This window comes from Neodiprion pinetum, chromosome 2 (assembly GCF_021155775.2).
Source record: "Neodiprion pinetum isolate iyNeoPine1 chromosome 2, iyNeoPine1.2, whole genome shotgun sequence".
Classification (NCBI taxonomy): domain Eukaryota; kingdom Metazoa; phylum Arthropoda; class Insecta; order Hymenoptera; family Diprionidae; genus Neodiprion; species Neodiprion pinetum.
Genome location: NC_060233.1, coordinates 6067467 through 6083349, shown reverse-complemented (window position 1 = coordinate 6083349; position 15883 = coordinate 6067467). Strand labels below are relative to the sequence as shown.

Genomic DNA, 15883 nt, shown 5'->3' with positions numbered 1-15883 from the left:
GATTGTTATCTTCAGGTACCTACTTGTGTGATAACCGTAGCCTGTATTCATTTCGGAATTCAGTTACAACAATCTGACCGCATCTTGTAGCTTATAGATTAAAGAAGTAAAAATTTATACCTATTTTCAATTACGGCAGTAACTTCGCGCCGTTTTGTGTCAAGCTCGACTTTTGAGTTAGGTCAGTTATGGTTCTGAAGATTGAGAGTGAACTAACCATTCGGTATCTTCTCGGTTGGATACGCTTCTTCACACTTATAAAGGCCACGAATGTGTCGTGGTTTTGGTCATTTGATTTCGAACCAGGAAATATTACTCCAAATATAACATCGGACAACGCAAATTTTGAGTCTGGGTTCTAGATGTCAAATTTTGAGTTCCTTCACGCATCTGATAATAGAAAATATAGTTTTATTAGATAAAGTTTGCATATTTATAGTAACCAGAACAATGTTTCGGATTTTAAGAAGAATTACCCGTTTTGTCAAACATTTCTTGTAAATATCAATTAAACAAACTTCTGTTTCGCATAAAAATTTATGAATAAAGGTCATTCGAATGCTAAACAGAAGTTTGTTCAATTATTACGTAGAATAAATGTTTGATAAAATGGGTAATCTTTCTTAAAATCCGCAATATCGTTCTTGGTTTTACAAAATCAAACTTTATCCGATAAAACTATTTTTTCTTGTATTCTTCACGTGGAAGATATCAAAATTTATACGTCCAGAACTCAGACTCAAAAATCGCGTTCACCGGTGTTATTTGTCAACGTAAAAAAGACAAAAGCAAACTTTACAAGTAATAAATGAAGATTATGGTTATTATTCGATGTACAGAATCAAAATTTGTTAATTTAAATATAAATTCGACAAAAAAAAAAAAATTCTTTCCACCTGTATAATCAATTTTCAAGAGAAAAGGAGCGTATCATGTTCACGGTTTCGTTTTCAGCGCCTTGAAATTTAGAAAGAAGTTTAAATTCCAATATCACGGCTGACGATTTTTGGCAAGAAAATAAGTAATAAAACATTCGTAGGTGTTCTTTGTTCCTCCTTCTCCAATGGCCGTCCGGCACCTTAACTCAAGAAGTGAGCCTCAATTTGCACCAATTGCAGACACGACAGACCGCAAGACCATGAATCCCTCCAATTGTAGGCCACTTTATTTATTTAGTTACGCATCGTGTCACATTTATATGTATATATACATATATATATATATATATATATATATATATTATTATTCGCGCATGCAGATACGAGGTCCTCTCTTAAGAGAAAGAGATAAAATAATATAATCGTGAAGAAAGAGTCGCCGTGAATTTCCTACAATCATTCGTGACGTCGGGGCATCGACGAGATAGGAACAAATTATATCGAACAAGGCTAAGACATAAGTTACAGCCTGCGTAAATACAGGTTAAAAAAAGAGCCCTGTCATTTTATAGATTAGGCATTGTTTGAAGTGTGAAAAATCTGTTTTCACCAACATTCCTGTACAGATCAACATCATCATTGTCTGGAGGTTCGATCTTTCGGGTTTTATTCCATCGACAAAACGATATCTATATCAATTCTCTTTACGACAATTTCATCATCATATCTAAAGCAAAGAAGAGTCGAATAAAAAGTGAAAAATAAAACAAAAACAAACAGTTCGATAAGCCGATAACAATAAGTAGGGGGATTTAATTAGCTTCGGATTTTACCGACATTTTTCATATCGATCGCGACGCCTTTCATTGCCTTGGAAAATCGGAAGAACGTTTTCAAATACAGGCTTATCCGTTCTTCGGAAGAAATTTATGCAGGCCTTTCCTTTCACGTTTTACTGACTTTTTATTCAAATTTCATGAGGCGTCAAGGCGTACTCGAGGTCAGTTGGTCGGGTTATTTTCTTTACCGTTTTAGTCGAATGATGTCCTGCGCAACTTCGCAGCCTGGATATTTACTACGATTTGAAAACCGAGAAATAATTTTTATTTCATCGGGTCTTTTGGTAACAGAAATTTATTTTATTTATTGAAATCCAAATCGTATAAATGATATACGATACATGCAACGATCGGAGACCAGGTACGACAAACATTGCATTCTACTAACAAAAAGACACCTAGAAATATAACTAATAAAAAAGATATAATAATAACAGTACATAAACATTAAACTACGATTTGTTAATGTATTCACAGTTAAGTGAGTAGTGATATGCCTGTTTATATAAAGTCAATCAGATATTCTTCTTCGATGAAATTATTATGCAGAATTTTTTACTTTCTTTTTATTATCACTCGAATTAGAGTTTCAGATATTTCATCTACTCCGAATAGTAAATAAATTTATGCGTGTTCTTTTTTTTTCAACAAATTCCGCTTGACGGGAAATAATAATCGATTGGAAATCAGCTCACTACCGGCACCTTGTGCCTGATATCTGTTCTGGGAGTTGAATTTATGTCGCGTAAGAATGAACGCGTATTTCACGAAGGTCTTGAATTACGAGCTTTTCCTTGTGTTATTTAGAAATTCAACCTTTTTGCAGTTCAAACAAAAAGGAATACCAAACTTCACACAGTATATTACAGAATTTTAATGACAACTGGACGTCCTTCTTATACAAGAGTCGAACAATTGTCATCACGTGATAGGAGCATTTAAACGAGGACTTGAATTTCCTCCGCACGTTTATAACCAATCTGCATATATTTATAAATTAAATGAACATTTTGCACTGCGAACCGTGCAGCTGAGAATTTAGAAATAGGAAGTTGAAAGATGAAAATTGCTGGAAGATCGAATCAGGAACGAAAAAACGTCGTTTAGAACACTAAGTTAGTGCTGTAGGATTTCGATCGATCAGCATTTTTGGTTAATCATTTTTCCGATTAATCGATTAATCGCACGGTTCTATGCTCGGTGTTGATTGGCGATTAAATAAATCGAAGAAGACAAAAAGTAAATGAATTCAAATACAAGTATTAACATTCGACATTGAAACCAGGAGTCTGATTACGTTTGTCGATCACTTCGTACGTTGTAGTTGTGTTTTTGCATAAGCACAAACCGCGCAAGGTAGAGAGTCGTAAAATTTACCGGGGAATTCGCATGTTTCGCAAAACAAGTTTTCCTTGAGGAATAGTGGAAATTTTATCTGGTCCAAGTTACGTTCACCGCGTTACAACGACACGGTGGAAAGTGATGAACCAGCGCTGCATCCGTACGTATAGACGAACATTATTGCCCAAGTAAAGCCATAGTAGGAAACGTCGAGGACGTAGGTACATATATTTAATTCCTGCAGCGTTGACGGATCGATTTTACGACGGATTTAAAGGGAAAGATTTCAGAGCGGACGAAAAAACGCACGCAATTTTAATTTTGCAACAAAACAGGAATGACCCACGCGATCCTCGCAATTTTAGCATTTGGCACATCTGCGCGGCGCCAGCGTGGGACAAGATTTGACCATCGATTCGAGCCAAGGATTTCGATATTCGCTGATTGATGATCTAGGAATGCGAGGCTTCTTGGAATCTACTCCCGGAAACCGCTCTTCCGGTTCTCCTCTTGACTGGAATTACGGACTTGGTCGTTTTAAATATTGTCAATATTTTTATACTCTCGCGTGAAATTTTAAGCCCGGTTTTTTTCCATCGTGTAGCCGTTCCACGTCCCACTTGAAAGATTTCCATGTCGTAGCCTCGTCACAGTTTTTTTACAACTTCAAATGATCCTTGTTACTGCGTATAAGCCCAAAAACCCCCGAGTAATAGGTTTTGGCAAGAATCATCAAATTTTGATAGTTTCTTCGATTTTACATCCGCCATATTGGATCCGCCATCTTGGATTCACAATTTATCAAATGCTGACTTCAGATTCGTGATCAGCGACCCTAAAAACCCCCGGGTAATAAAATTCAGGCCAATATATTGTGTTTAAAAATGTGTGACCGAAAGGGTTCACCTTTGAGTTGTGAAATTAATTGCCGTTCATGCTAAATCCCGAATCAAGTATCTCTAAATCTCAGATGTAAATATTTCTTAAAATCGTATAAAAACATCGTAAACTCTAATTCGTTGGTATAAAAAATGACCATTTAGATACATGAGGTAATAAAATATAGCTATATTATACGAAATAGGCAAGAGTTAGTGAAAGATTGTAAATAAACAAATTGGGGAAAGAAAACATATCGTTGTTGATGAACCGTTGCGTTGCCACTGTATCTTTTTTTTTTTTGCAAAATTTTTTTAGCCCACATTTAGACAGTTGGACTAATAATTGAGTGTTATATATCAATTATGAGAGGAAAACAGGCACGGAGGATGATATGAATTTTTGCCTTTCTTTTTTTGGAATGAAGGGAAAAACCATATCTCAAGGTTTAGGGACAATGATCAGCATATTAACTTTTTCAGTTACACGTTTTTCAAGTCAATATTTTGACCTGAGTTTTGTTATTCGGGGCTTTTTGGGGTCGCTGATCACAAATCTGAAGTCAGAAGTTGAGAACTTCTAAATCCAAGATGGCGGATCCAATATGGTGGATGTAAAATCGAAAAAATTATAAAAATTCGATGATTCTGGCCGAAACTTGTTGCTCGGGAGTTTTTGGGGTTGCTGATTACGAATCTGAAGTCTGAATTTGATAATTTCCAATTACAAGATGGCGGATCCGATATGGTGGATGTAAAATCGATGAATTATAAAAATTCGATGATTCTGGTCGAAACTTGTTAATCGGAGGGGTTTTTGAGGCTATGCGAAGTAACAAAGATCATTTAAAGTTGTAAATAAACTGTGATAAGACTGAGGCACTATGACTAGTTGATGTGTCCAGGTGCAGATGAGTACGAAGAGGAAAAGGATACGATAAAGGTGACTCGATTCCTTCAAGGTAATCGATAGGCCTCCGATTCGGAGACTGGGAACTATTTTCTTCATCTTTTGTTCGCTGTCTTTAGCAGGTATTCATATATACTACATAAGACTTACATACGTTCACCGATGACTCGGGAGTTTATTAATCACGCGATTCATTGCGAATTTCAATATTATGAAAGTGAAAATGAAAACTGTACCTGTAAGACATCGTCATTATCATCGTCTATTATACGCGTAGCATGAAAACAAGGCACCCACAAGATTCATGCTGTACAGATGCTGGCCCTGCTTTATATAACGAGGTATATTTAAGTCCGTGAAGAAATCTCATCAAACAACGGTTCGTTTATTCTCAAGTGGCTCAAGTAGTTTAAACAAGCTATATTTCAGACCCTTATACGCACGGTTACAGTGGAAACTTGCAATTATCATTCTGGAGGTATGTAAAGGAAACGTCAATGTCGGGGCCTTTACATTTGAATACGACACTCGTGCGTAATGTATATGCGGCAACTTTACTCCCTCACTCCTCGGCTCGACGATAATTGTCCACTGAAAAAAATGACCAAATGGATTATATTAAAAAAATTTCAACAGACATATATTTTTACTAGAAAATCATTCAAATTTTACTCTGATTAATGATTTTCAAATCTTCTTTGTGCCATAACAAATGCGACATTTCAACACCTAGTGTTTGTGATTTGATGGAAGATTTTGTGACTAATTTTGCAGTCTCGTTTCTTGCTAGTTTTGTCAGTAACATTGAAATAAAAATTCTTCACTTACTGCAGAAATTTTGAGATCGATTTATACGAAATTTTTCTTCAATATTTTTTACCGGAGAACAAAAGTTTCTGATTGTTTCTACAATTTCGCATTTGTTTTTTTTCTTCACTAATCGCAGGTTTGATTGTGCTGTAATCGAAATTACTTACTTTTTAAAAAATGCCCTGATCGAATTGAACTCATTTTATTTCATTACTGTTGATTGAAAATAAAGGAATTCTGTCTATAGACAAACATCTTCGGATTTCTTCATTTCACGTGATTAATGTTTCGCTGATCATTTCCTCGTAAATACGATATGAGAAGATTGACATTCCAACTCTGATATGAATCTCTGTTTTTTGTTTCAAATCCGGGTTGGTTAATTATAGAATTATAAATTAGCCCAGATTACGATTCCACATAGATTCGAGGTTTCAGGAAGGCTGACAATAAACTTAGCCTATTGTGAAATGGGAAATCTGCATATTCCAACATCACTGTAAAATGATTTTGCGAGTCTATTTCAATCGTTACAGTTATCTTCTTCGCACTGAAGGCAAACCACACACATGATACAAAGAGGCGGGGTTGAAATTCCGAATTTGAATAGTTCCGAAAGCGCCAAATTCCGAATGTTTTGGTAACGAAACGATTCAAACTTTTACGAAACATCAAAGTTTCGAATGGTCCGAAACAATGCCCAGCGGTATAATATTTAAGGATTTGTGGGATGTACAGTCAGGCCAAAAAGGCGTTAAACGTAAACGCGATAGAACAAAGGTTTGGAAAGTGTGCCGAAAGAAGTTGACCAATTTACACCTTGTTGAAAACAATCCTACGATAACGTCGAAGAAATTGTTAAAACAGTGAATTTTAATAGCAAATACTACATTATTAACAACGACAGAGAAATCACATTATTCTACAATTTTTTTGACCAAAAAATCAATATTGTTTTTCAGTTGTACAATAGCTTTGTTTTATTCGGGCAGAAATTTTCTAATATTTGTTACACGTATCTAATTTCAAAACAATTGTTGGTCTTGAGGAAAAATCTGTCTTATTTTTAAGACAATTTGAAGTATTTGAAATTTAAATCTTTGAGCTATTTTTCATTTCAAACGAACGAATTACGGTATCTATAGTAGAACAAAGTTATTTCTCTGTGACTTTGTTAATAATAATTGGTGTTCACAGTTAAAATTTAGTTTCTGAACATTTTGTTCGGATTATTTTTGAAATTTATTCTAACTTCAGTTGCACACTTTTTTAATCGTCGACTTGTCATATTTTTTGTTCCAGCACATCTCTTACCTGACTGTAAATTCCATATACATCAATTTTTGCAATTGTCATAAAAAGAATAAATACCACCGGCAATTCTGCACAGCTTTTTCTTCACGGCTTAATAATTAATTCCTCGTTACGAGGTTTTATCGCAACATAACTTGACCTTTTATCCTTACGTAATATCAGAACAATCCACGCGGAAATATAATAAAAACGGACGATAATTTGTGTCACGAGTTTAAATCTGAATTGCGTCCAAGTGCGCGAGCATAAATAGTGGAAATTCCCCGTCAATCTTACTTTTCATTACAAACGGTTTGTCTTTCTGTTTTTCCCTCTCAATCCCCGAGTCAATTAATCGAATAACCGGAGAAAGGTGCAACTCAGGATGTTACAGAAAGGAAATGAATCAAGCATGAATCAGATTTTCATTTTCTTGAAAATGCTGAAATTTATTTTGACGCAATTTGCATTAGAAGTTACATAATCTCAGGTAAATAAATATTTGTAGCCATTGCTTATGAACATGTTTGAAACTTTTAGCAAATTTCAATTCGTTCTTTACTGTACTTCCAGATTTATTATTAAATAATCAGAATGAGATGAGTAATTGTTTATATAATCAAGCAAATTGAGTTCAGTTTATAAAGACGAGTGAATTTTTTCTAACAGAGGTAATATTCACTTTGTTCAATGTATTAATTTCGTCGTAAACTGTATTCAGTTTCTCGATATCTCAAGAGTGTCGAGATACATGCTCGAGTTTGAAACCCGTGTCATCTGTAAAGTACCATATTTTTAGCACTTACTGAAATTTCGAGGAGAAAAAACAAAATTGCTCTTTTGCGAGAAATCGAATTCCCAAATTCAGAGCTTGGAATATTGGACAGAAAAATTTTATATCAAAAATTGAGTCTCGGTGAAGTTGGGGAAAATAATTGACTGAACAAAACGAGCCAAGTTAGAATGAAATCGATCGAATCTCATTGTTTTTTTCTTAATTTTAAAACACTTTGAAATGAAAAATTCACATCTAAGCTATTGCTTACAATTTTAAGATTATTTTTCGCGAGATTCAAAGGAAATTCTTTCAGCTTACGAGTAGATGATTGCTATTATTATTCAATATGCGATTATTGCGTACGGCATTAATTAGAAAAGTACTAATTCAATCGTATGAACTACCTCAAGTAATCCTATAAATTGAAATCGAACGAATCTATTACATTTTTAAAAATTTTGAAACGATTTGATATCTCATTCCAGTATATTTTTTATTTCAGTGTATTCAAATAGCTCATGTTCGTAGCTTACGATCACAATAATCAGACGAACAAGTATCAATTAAAGATTATCGAAAAGTACGAATGAAAATCGAACGAATCTATTACGTTTTTAAGAATTTTGAAGCGATTTTAACCGATCGAGCATCGATATTCGAGCTTTTATTTCTCATTCCAGTATATTTTTTATTTCAATGTATTCAAACAATTTGACGAAAAAAAAATAAAAAAAATGATCGAAAAGTCGAAATGTTTGGCTAATCGTTGCGTCGTTTGAAACGTGTACTTTGTAATTGTTCCAGGAATCCTGTGACATTCTTTAAATTCGTGCGATCCGCCCGCTTCCGGTAGTCAGAAGCCTGGGATCCTGTATAATGGAAATGTGTCGGTGAGGTTGACAGAGGAGTGCGCAGATCGTAGGTCTACGAATTAAATGACGGGAGGCACTAACCGTCGTCGAGACGCGGCTCTGTGCAAGGCGCTATATAAATATAATAGTTGGCACGAGAGTGGAGTCCAGTCAGCCCGCGACCACCGCACCTGCCGCACCTCGTAACGAGGCCGATCTCGTCCAATTCCGAACCGAAAGGAGTTCCCCCGACGATACGAAGATATCGGGATCGCACGATCGATCCGATTTTGCCAGGCTGATTACGTGAACCCGCCGGTTGACGATCTTACTCACGTGCTAATCGATCCACGGATCAATGATAACGAGGATATTGTTGTAATATTATTGCTACGGAAACAGTGAAAGACGAAGAGAGTCGACACGGATTTCAAAAATGACGTCTCACGACAATCTCGGATTTACTTCGAGCACGGTGAGTCGATTCATCGATCGTTTCCTTTCTTTTGTTCGTCGTTTTCTTTAAGGGGAGTTGGTGTTTTTTATTTTTTTTTTATTTTTTTCATTTAACAAATTTTTCATCGTGGTCGTTTTGACTCCGACTTCAAACTTAGCTTCGACTCGTGATAGGTTAATGATTTTTAATTAGTTTGTTTATTCTTGTTCGAACGAATTACTGTTACGGGTGCCTCTAAATTAACAGCGACATCTTACGGCTGGCTGTATTTTTACTTTTTTATAATGACAGAGTAAGTGGATATTTAAATAGCTGCGGATCTCTGATCAAGTTTACGGTTTGAGAATAATAATGTTTTGAATTTCCGTGAAAATTAATGCAATATTTGAAAAGACGAATTTGTGAAAATGAAAGTTGTAAATTTAGGATCAAAATCGTCTCGATAACAATATTCACGTTAATTTGTATAATAAATTTTATCGCTTTGATCGTTTTTCTCTCTTTCGTTTTAATTTGACACTCTATCTTATCTAATTTCCCGAACACCGCATTATTTTTGTAATTAGACGATTAGCTCGAAATGTATTCGAAAGTTAATAATATGACAATACCTGTGTCAACATCACGTATTGCTGAACTTCCGTTGAGTAATGTATTAGATATATATGGTATTATAATCGTTTGTAACACGACTTGGCCATGTCAAGAGAAATACCGCAATGCGCGTGTTTTCCGTGTTTATCGATTGTTTCAGGTAAATCGATTTAACGATTTAATGATGCCAATTCTTATAATTTCCTTATAAATATGTATACATTGTTTATATGTACATTATTTCTGCGTTTTTAATTCAATTACAGTCGTTCCGCGCGTTTGTTTCTTCGATTTACCATTTATTGGCGCACATACGTATCCGGTTTACGTTCTGAACGAAAAAAGTGTCAATCCAGAGGAGAAAAACAAATAACAAACATAGTTTTAAAATTTGTGATTAGTGACGATTATTTTGAACTGAATCAATGCAATTGAAGTTTAATATGAAAGAAGAATTTGAAAATTCACGAATCTGAACTGAAAAAGTTTCGTTATTCTTGATTTTGGACCAATCGCTTTACAGAATACTTCGAGAATCTGCAACTTCTTTGCTTATCTCTTCGATTATTAAAAATTAACTAACTCGAACTTGATTAAAAGAATGGAAAAAAAAAACAAAGGAATAATCGAAATATCCACTTCAGGCAATAATTCGTACATAGAGACAATTCTGCGATATTCTCAAAGTCGTCGGCAACTATATTTTCCTCACTCAAATTGGCCGTTTTCCGAATATTATCCTCAATCCTCTTCGTTTTTAAAATTTAATCATTCATTCGGTGAAATTCACGTGAGAAACGTGTATCGGTGAACGTCTTATCTCCTTCACCGCAGTGTGTTTATTGTGATATTTTGCACGCCAGATACTTTGCTACCTGGAAAAAAGAAAACACCGTACATCGGGAAGAATAATATTCCTTGTGAAACCGGGATCGGGAATTATGACAAATAACGATTCCGCCGTACGGCGAATCCAAGTAGTGATAGATGCCCGTATGTGTCGTCCGAAATGAGGCGTCGCATGCAGTCGAACGGAACGCGAAGCCCGAAGTAGTAACGCCGATTATGAACGGACGGCCGCGTCGAAACAAGATGCAGCCACTCGGCCGGCTGACCAAATACTCGCGCTTTCTACTCACCGCCGCTCGATTTAGCGCATCGCGATCGATTCGATCGTCTACTTCGGTCTTTTTCCACTGCCGCGCGGGGAAGAAATTACGAATTTAACAATTAGTTTCGAAAGCGTGTGATTTTGAATTTTTTGTCGGCGAAACTTGAAGTAAGGAAATCAAACTTTGAAGAAACGACGAAGTTTCGAATGGTCGGAAAGCCGACGGCTCAAAGTTCCGAAAGTGCGAGAATGAGAAAATTTGAAAATCTGAACCATCGAAGATTTTCAGTTCCGTGAACTTCTGGCTCGGTGAAATTTCACCGCTTTGATCTTTCTTTGTTTTGGATTTCCCATATTATTTTACGTTCGGAATCCTGGTCATTCTGATTTTTTTTTTTTTTTTTTTTGATTTTTTACGCCCACTCGTCGAGTAAACTAAGCTCCGTGAGTATATTTCAACTTTCATAATTTTGCTCTATCGAAACTTCAACCCTGACCCCGACTCGCCATTTTCAAGGTTTATCCTTAGAATGATTATTATTTAATAGCCATTTTTTTCGGCCTTGAACTTGAACCTTGAGCCATTCTTTGCAACAAAATATCAACCTCAAAAAATGTTTTGTATACTATTCCACGAAACTGTATTATTCATAGTTGAAAAAATAAAAAAAAAAAAAGATAAAGACAGTAAAATTAACGGGACTAATTTAAAATTATTCGTTGATATGATTGTTTGAAAAACAAGTTGATATGGTACAAACAAGTGATCAGAGTGATTATCATCATTGTTTGGTAATTACGTAATACACTTTACACTTTTAGTTGTTACGACATTGGTCTGTACGACGATAAATTCGTTACAACCAACTTACATTTTGTTCTTTTTTAACCCAAACAATTCCTCGACGCTAATTGTTTTTTCTTTTCTTTTGCTAATCCTAAAACGTAACCGTATGCTTAAGTACACAAGTATAGTGCAATTATGACATACGTTTAAGAAATGCAGTGCAATCATCATCACCATCATCATCATCATCATCGTAATTAAAAAATTTCACACTTAATATAGACGAGATAAATTTTACGCGGAGTTAATTATAAATGATTTGTTTTTTCTTCTCCTTTAACGACACCAATTTGTTCCGCACTTCTATCGCCAAGATAAATGTCCGGTGAATTTATCTTGCTTTTCGATTATACCTAGTTTCTCTTATTTCCGAATGCGGATCGTAAAATTAGGTTGTTACTGTCATTTCAATTTCTTCCTTTGTTTTTTTGCGACACTTGATCGAAAGTCGGTTTGTACTATGCAACCAGCCGACACGAATATTGCGTAGAGTATATAAATCTATAACTCTATTTAGGCGCATACTTTGTTCGGGATCAACCAACCGGAGCGCTTAACGACGTTATTATACCGAGGCAGGCGCGATTGTACAGTTAATTGCGGTTCTTATGCGACGGAAGTTAACGATAAGTTTCGCTAAGGCTCTCGCCTAATGACGATCCGACGCTTGACGTAACAGGTAAATTCAACTTCACATAAACTGATATTCGACGAGCGCGAGAAACCGTGCGAATATTTTTCCGCAGATTTTATGGTGTTTCGGAAAACAATAATTTCACTTCCTAAAAAGTTTGTTCAGGTCAAAACAAAGATTCTGTAAAAAACATGAGCGTTCTACATTAAATGTGAAAGATCGAGCTCATTTGATTTTTCACTTTCTTTTGTTAACATTTTTTTGACTTTGCGATGAAACACGTTGCCGCACTTCAATTATTATTTATTTCCCGACTTATTTATGTTCAACCCAAAGATCACGATCCGTAACACAACGATATATCGACCGGGGATCTTATTCTCCTAAATTAAAAGTTCATATTAAATCGTGACTATTTCATCACATTGAATTGACAATGAAAAAGTCGACAGATACGATTTTCAAACATCAACCGGAGACTTGATATTAAAAGCGTCGGTCTTCTTAGTCACGTAAATTGATACTAAGATTGATGCTAGCTGTAAAAAAAAAATGTTTATTCACGATTCTTCATAAATTTAAAAAAAAAAAAATGTGTAAAATTGAAAAGTCAACTCCGGAACCATTCTTTTTACCCAAACAGATTTTTTAGGGTGTGCCACGGTGAAAAATTGCGAATTATTTTTTTTTTTTTCCGAAACACCCTAATGGACAGTACTTGTCAACTTGATGTTTAAGTCCAGATGAAATTGATACAGATTCTTTTTTAATCGTCTTTCGTCGAGTTTTATTTATTTTTTTTTCTCATCAAACATATTTGCATAAATTCCATGGAAAAAAAATCGTTACAGCGAACAATCAGTCTGTCAAAGCGGTAAATAAGTGTTATTTATCTGAAAAAAAAAAAAAAAAAAAAAATAAGAAACATTACAACGTATCTATTCTTCACGCAAGTTGGAAAATTTAATCGAGACTATTATCGTCGAGCATCAATTAAACTGGCATTAAAAAAAATGAATGTCGTAGACGATTGTAAAGGCGATGTAGACTTTCCTGCCACTACGACGCATTTTCATACAACGCGACGGGTAAAATAATTGTAGGTGGATGATAAATCGGTTTGGAATGCCTGTTACGGGTAATGATGGATTCCTGCTTTCGACACGTCAGTTTTAAACGCACGCGAGTGCTGAAGAAACTCACGTGCCTGTCACGTGTTACAAAGCCTGCAGACGATTTCGGCCCGAAAGCCTTGCGCGTTCAATATTTACGCAACGTTTAGAACGAATCCTTAAAAATCGTTGTAATACATTTCGCGAGTGTCTCGTATTCCAGGCTAAACATTAACGAAATATTTTCGCAACTTTGATCGTTTATGCGCGCTTCATGAATAAACAATTTCTAGGCCACGGTGATCGATTCGTCACCCGATATGGCAAATGGATTTACATATGGGGAATTCCATGCGAATCCGACCGACGCGCGACGTTCGATCCTCGACATTTCTGATTTTGTTTAAAAACATTTCCGCAATTCTTCCAACTCTAAAGTTGGACCCTGAATTTTTTCACAGTTTTTATTCAACTGCTCAATTAGTCTTTTATTCAAAACAATTTAAGACCGAGCACATGATGGGCCAATTTTTTCCAATTTTTTTTTTTGTGTTCAATTAAAACATTGGTTTAACGGTCTGAAAATTTCCAAAAAATGCGGATAGACTTTGTCTATTTTTTTGGCACATTCAACTTTGTTTCGTCAATTTCACAATGAAACCGGTTTAGAAATATTGTAAGTGAAAAATAAAAGTTTTGATAATTTTTTGGCGTCATTTTCAGACGGTTTAACCGATGCTTTAGTTAAACAAAAACATTGAAAGGTGGAAAAAAATTGGCCCATAATGGACACGGTCTGAAATTATTTGGACTAGGAAATGTAGTCTGAGAATTTTAAAAAAGGTTCTTTTCAAAATCAGATTAAACATTTATAAGTAATCGAGCAGTTGAATAAAAAATCTAAAAAAAAAAAAAAAATTGACAACACTGTTTCAGAGTTGGAAAAATTGTGGGAAAATTTTTTGAAAAAATTGAAAAATACCGAGGGTCAGAAGTTTGTTGATTTCGCCTGGAATCTCCCATATATATATGTAATATATTTGTCTCTGGGTTGTGTAGGCGAATAATTTTGCAATAATTCAATGATAATATCCATTCGCGTCGTGATTTCTAATTGACGCGGGAATTGCGCGTGCATGTGACGGTCATTTTTATTACACTTAACGCTCCGTAAGAATGATGCTAAACGAATCTGCACTGATTATGTGAGAAAAAAAAACTTTGAGTTAGCACGAATTAGAACGAATTATAGTCAGTCTGGTAAGCGGCGTAATAACAGTTTAGTAAACACTGATTTAATCCATCGTGTAAAAATGTGTAATGCGACGTTATGCGAACATTGATTATATATCAGTCCTCGTTTTGCGCGACGATTGCTAAACCGTCGTTCTTATCCACTCGATCGGTAGTAAAAAGAAGAAGGTAAAGAAGAAAAAAAATTGATTAAATAAATAATATACGCAGGACATATTCGTAAACGTATAAATTAACTGAATAATTCATTGACCTTCTCATTTCGCAACTGAATATAAACAACGCTTCGCTTATCGCGTTATGTCATCAATTTACTAATTTTAAGTAAGTACTTGAGTTACGAACGCTGTTGAAATATCGATTGGATTTTTCATTTTGACGAGGGTAGTTCGGTCGGAATTTAATAACGGAAATGTAATTTTGCTTTTTGTCGAATAAAATCACGTTTCTTTCTATCGTATATAAGGAAATAATTTTCAATGCTATTGTCGGGTAATAAAATTTTAGTCACTCTGAGCAGGTGATTAATGAGTTGATATAATTACAAACTGTGTACAATTTCTTTTTTACTTAAAATTTATCGAGGATTGTTTATCTCGACGTTTGCGACAATTCAACGATGTATAAAAGGTGAAACTGTATAATCAAAGTACGCGGTACACGAATAATAACTTTAGATACTTTCAAATAATAACGAAGTGTATACAGTTTTGTCGATTGACCAGAGCAGTGAGAAGTTTTTATTTCGTACAATTTACTGGATAATTTTCATATAACGACAAATTGTTTGATCAGTCAGTTAATTGTAATAATAATGCACAAAATCTATTTTATTTCTCAGAAAGCTTAGGAAAATATTTACTCAGGGGTTGGCGAAAAAAAAAAATTCGTTAAACTTGTCTGATATTTATTTTAACTTTATATTTATAATTAATTATACAGACCAGTTTTGATTGATTACGTTGGAATTTCGTACAACGACTCCGGTTGCTTGGTTCTTGTTACTTGACAACAACTTTGGTAAATCCGAACGGGTAAAATAAAAAATAAGAATTAAAAAGAGAGAAAAGAAAACAAACAAAAAAGAAAACGAGAAGAGAATTTTTCCACTGTCTCTATTATTTTTGCGACTTAACACCGCAACCATTATACCTGTATATATATATATATATATGTATATATATATTAAATATGTGCGTATCTTGTTAACGGTGGGCAAATACTATTATAGACGGCGAATAAAGATAATGGTAATAACTCGTGTATAATTGAACCTAAGGAGATAGCGTCTCGGTC

At 34.8% G+C, this 15883-nt stretch overlaps 1 protein-coding gene across 2 annotated transcripts in view; it reads left to right on the top strand.

Moving 5' to 3' along the window:
• Positions 1-15883, top strand: part of LOC124211981 (proton-coupled amino acid transporter-like protein CG1139) — a 41553-nt gene that overhangs the window by 9951 nt on the left and 15719 nt on the right. Inside the window, exon 2 of one of the 2 annotated variants that reach the window (XM_046611614.2) lies at positions 8532-9053. The exons of the other annotated variant lie outside the window; for it this stretch is intronic. Coding sequence (XP_046467570.1) covers positions 9015-9053 — 39 coding nt within the window. The 5' untranslated portion in view covers positions 8532-9014. The remainder of the gene's footprint in view (positions 1-8531; positions 9054-15883) is intronic. 2 annotated transcript variants of the gene reach the window in all.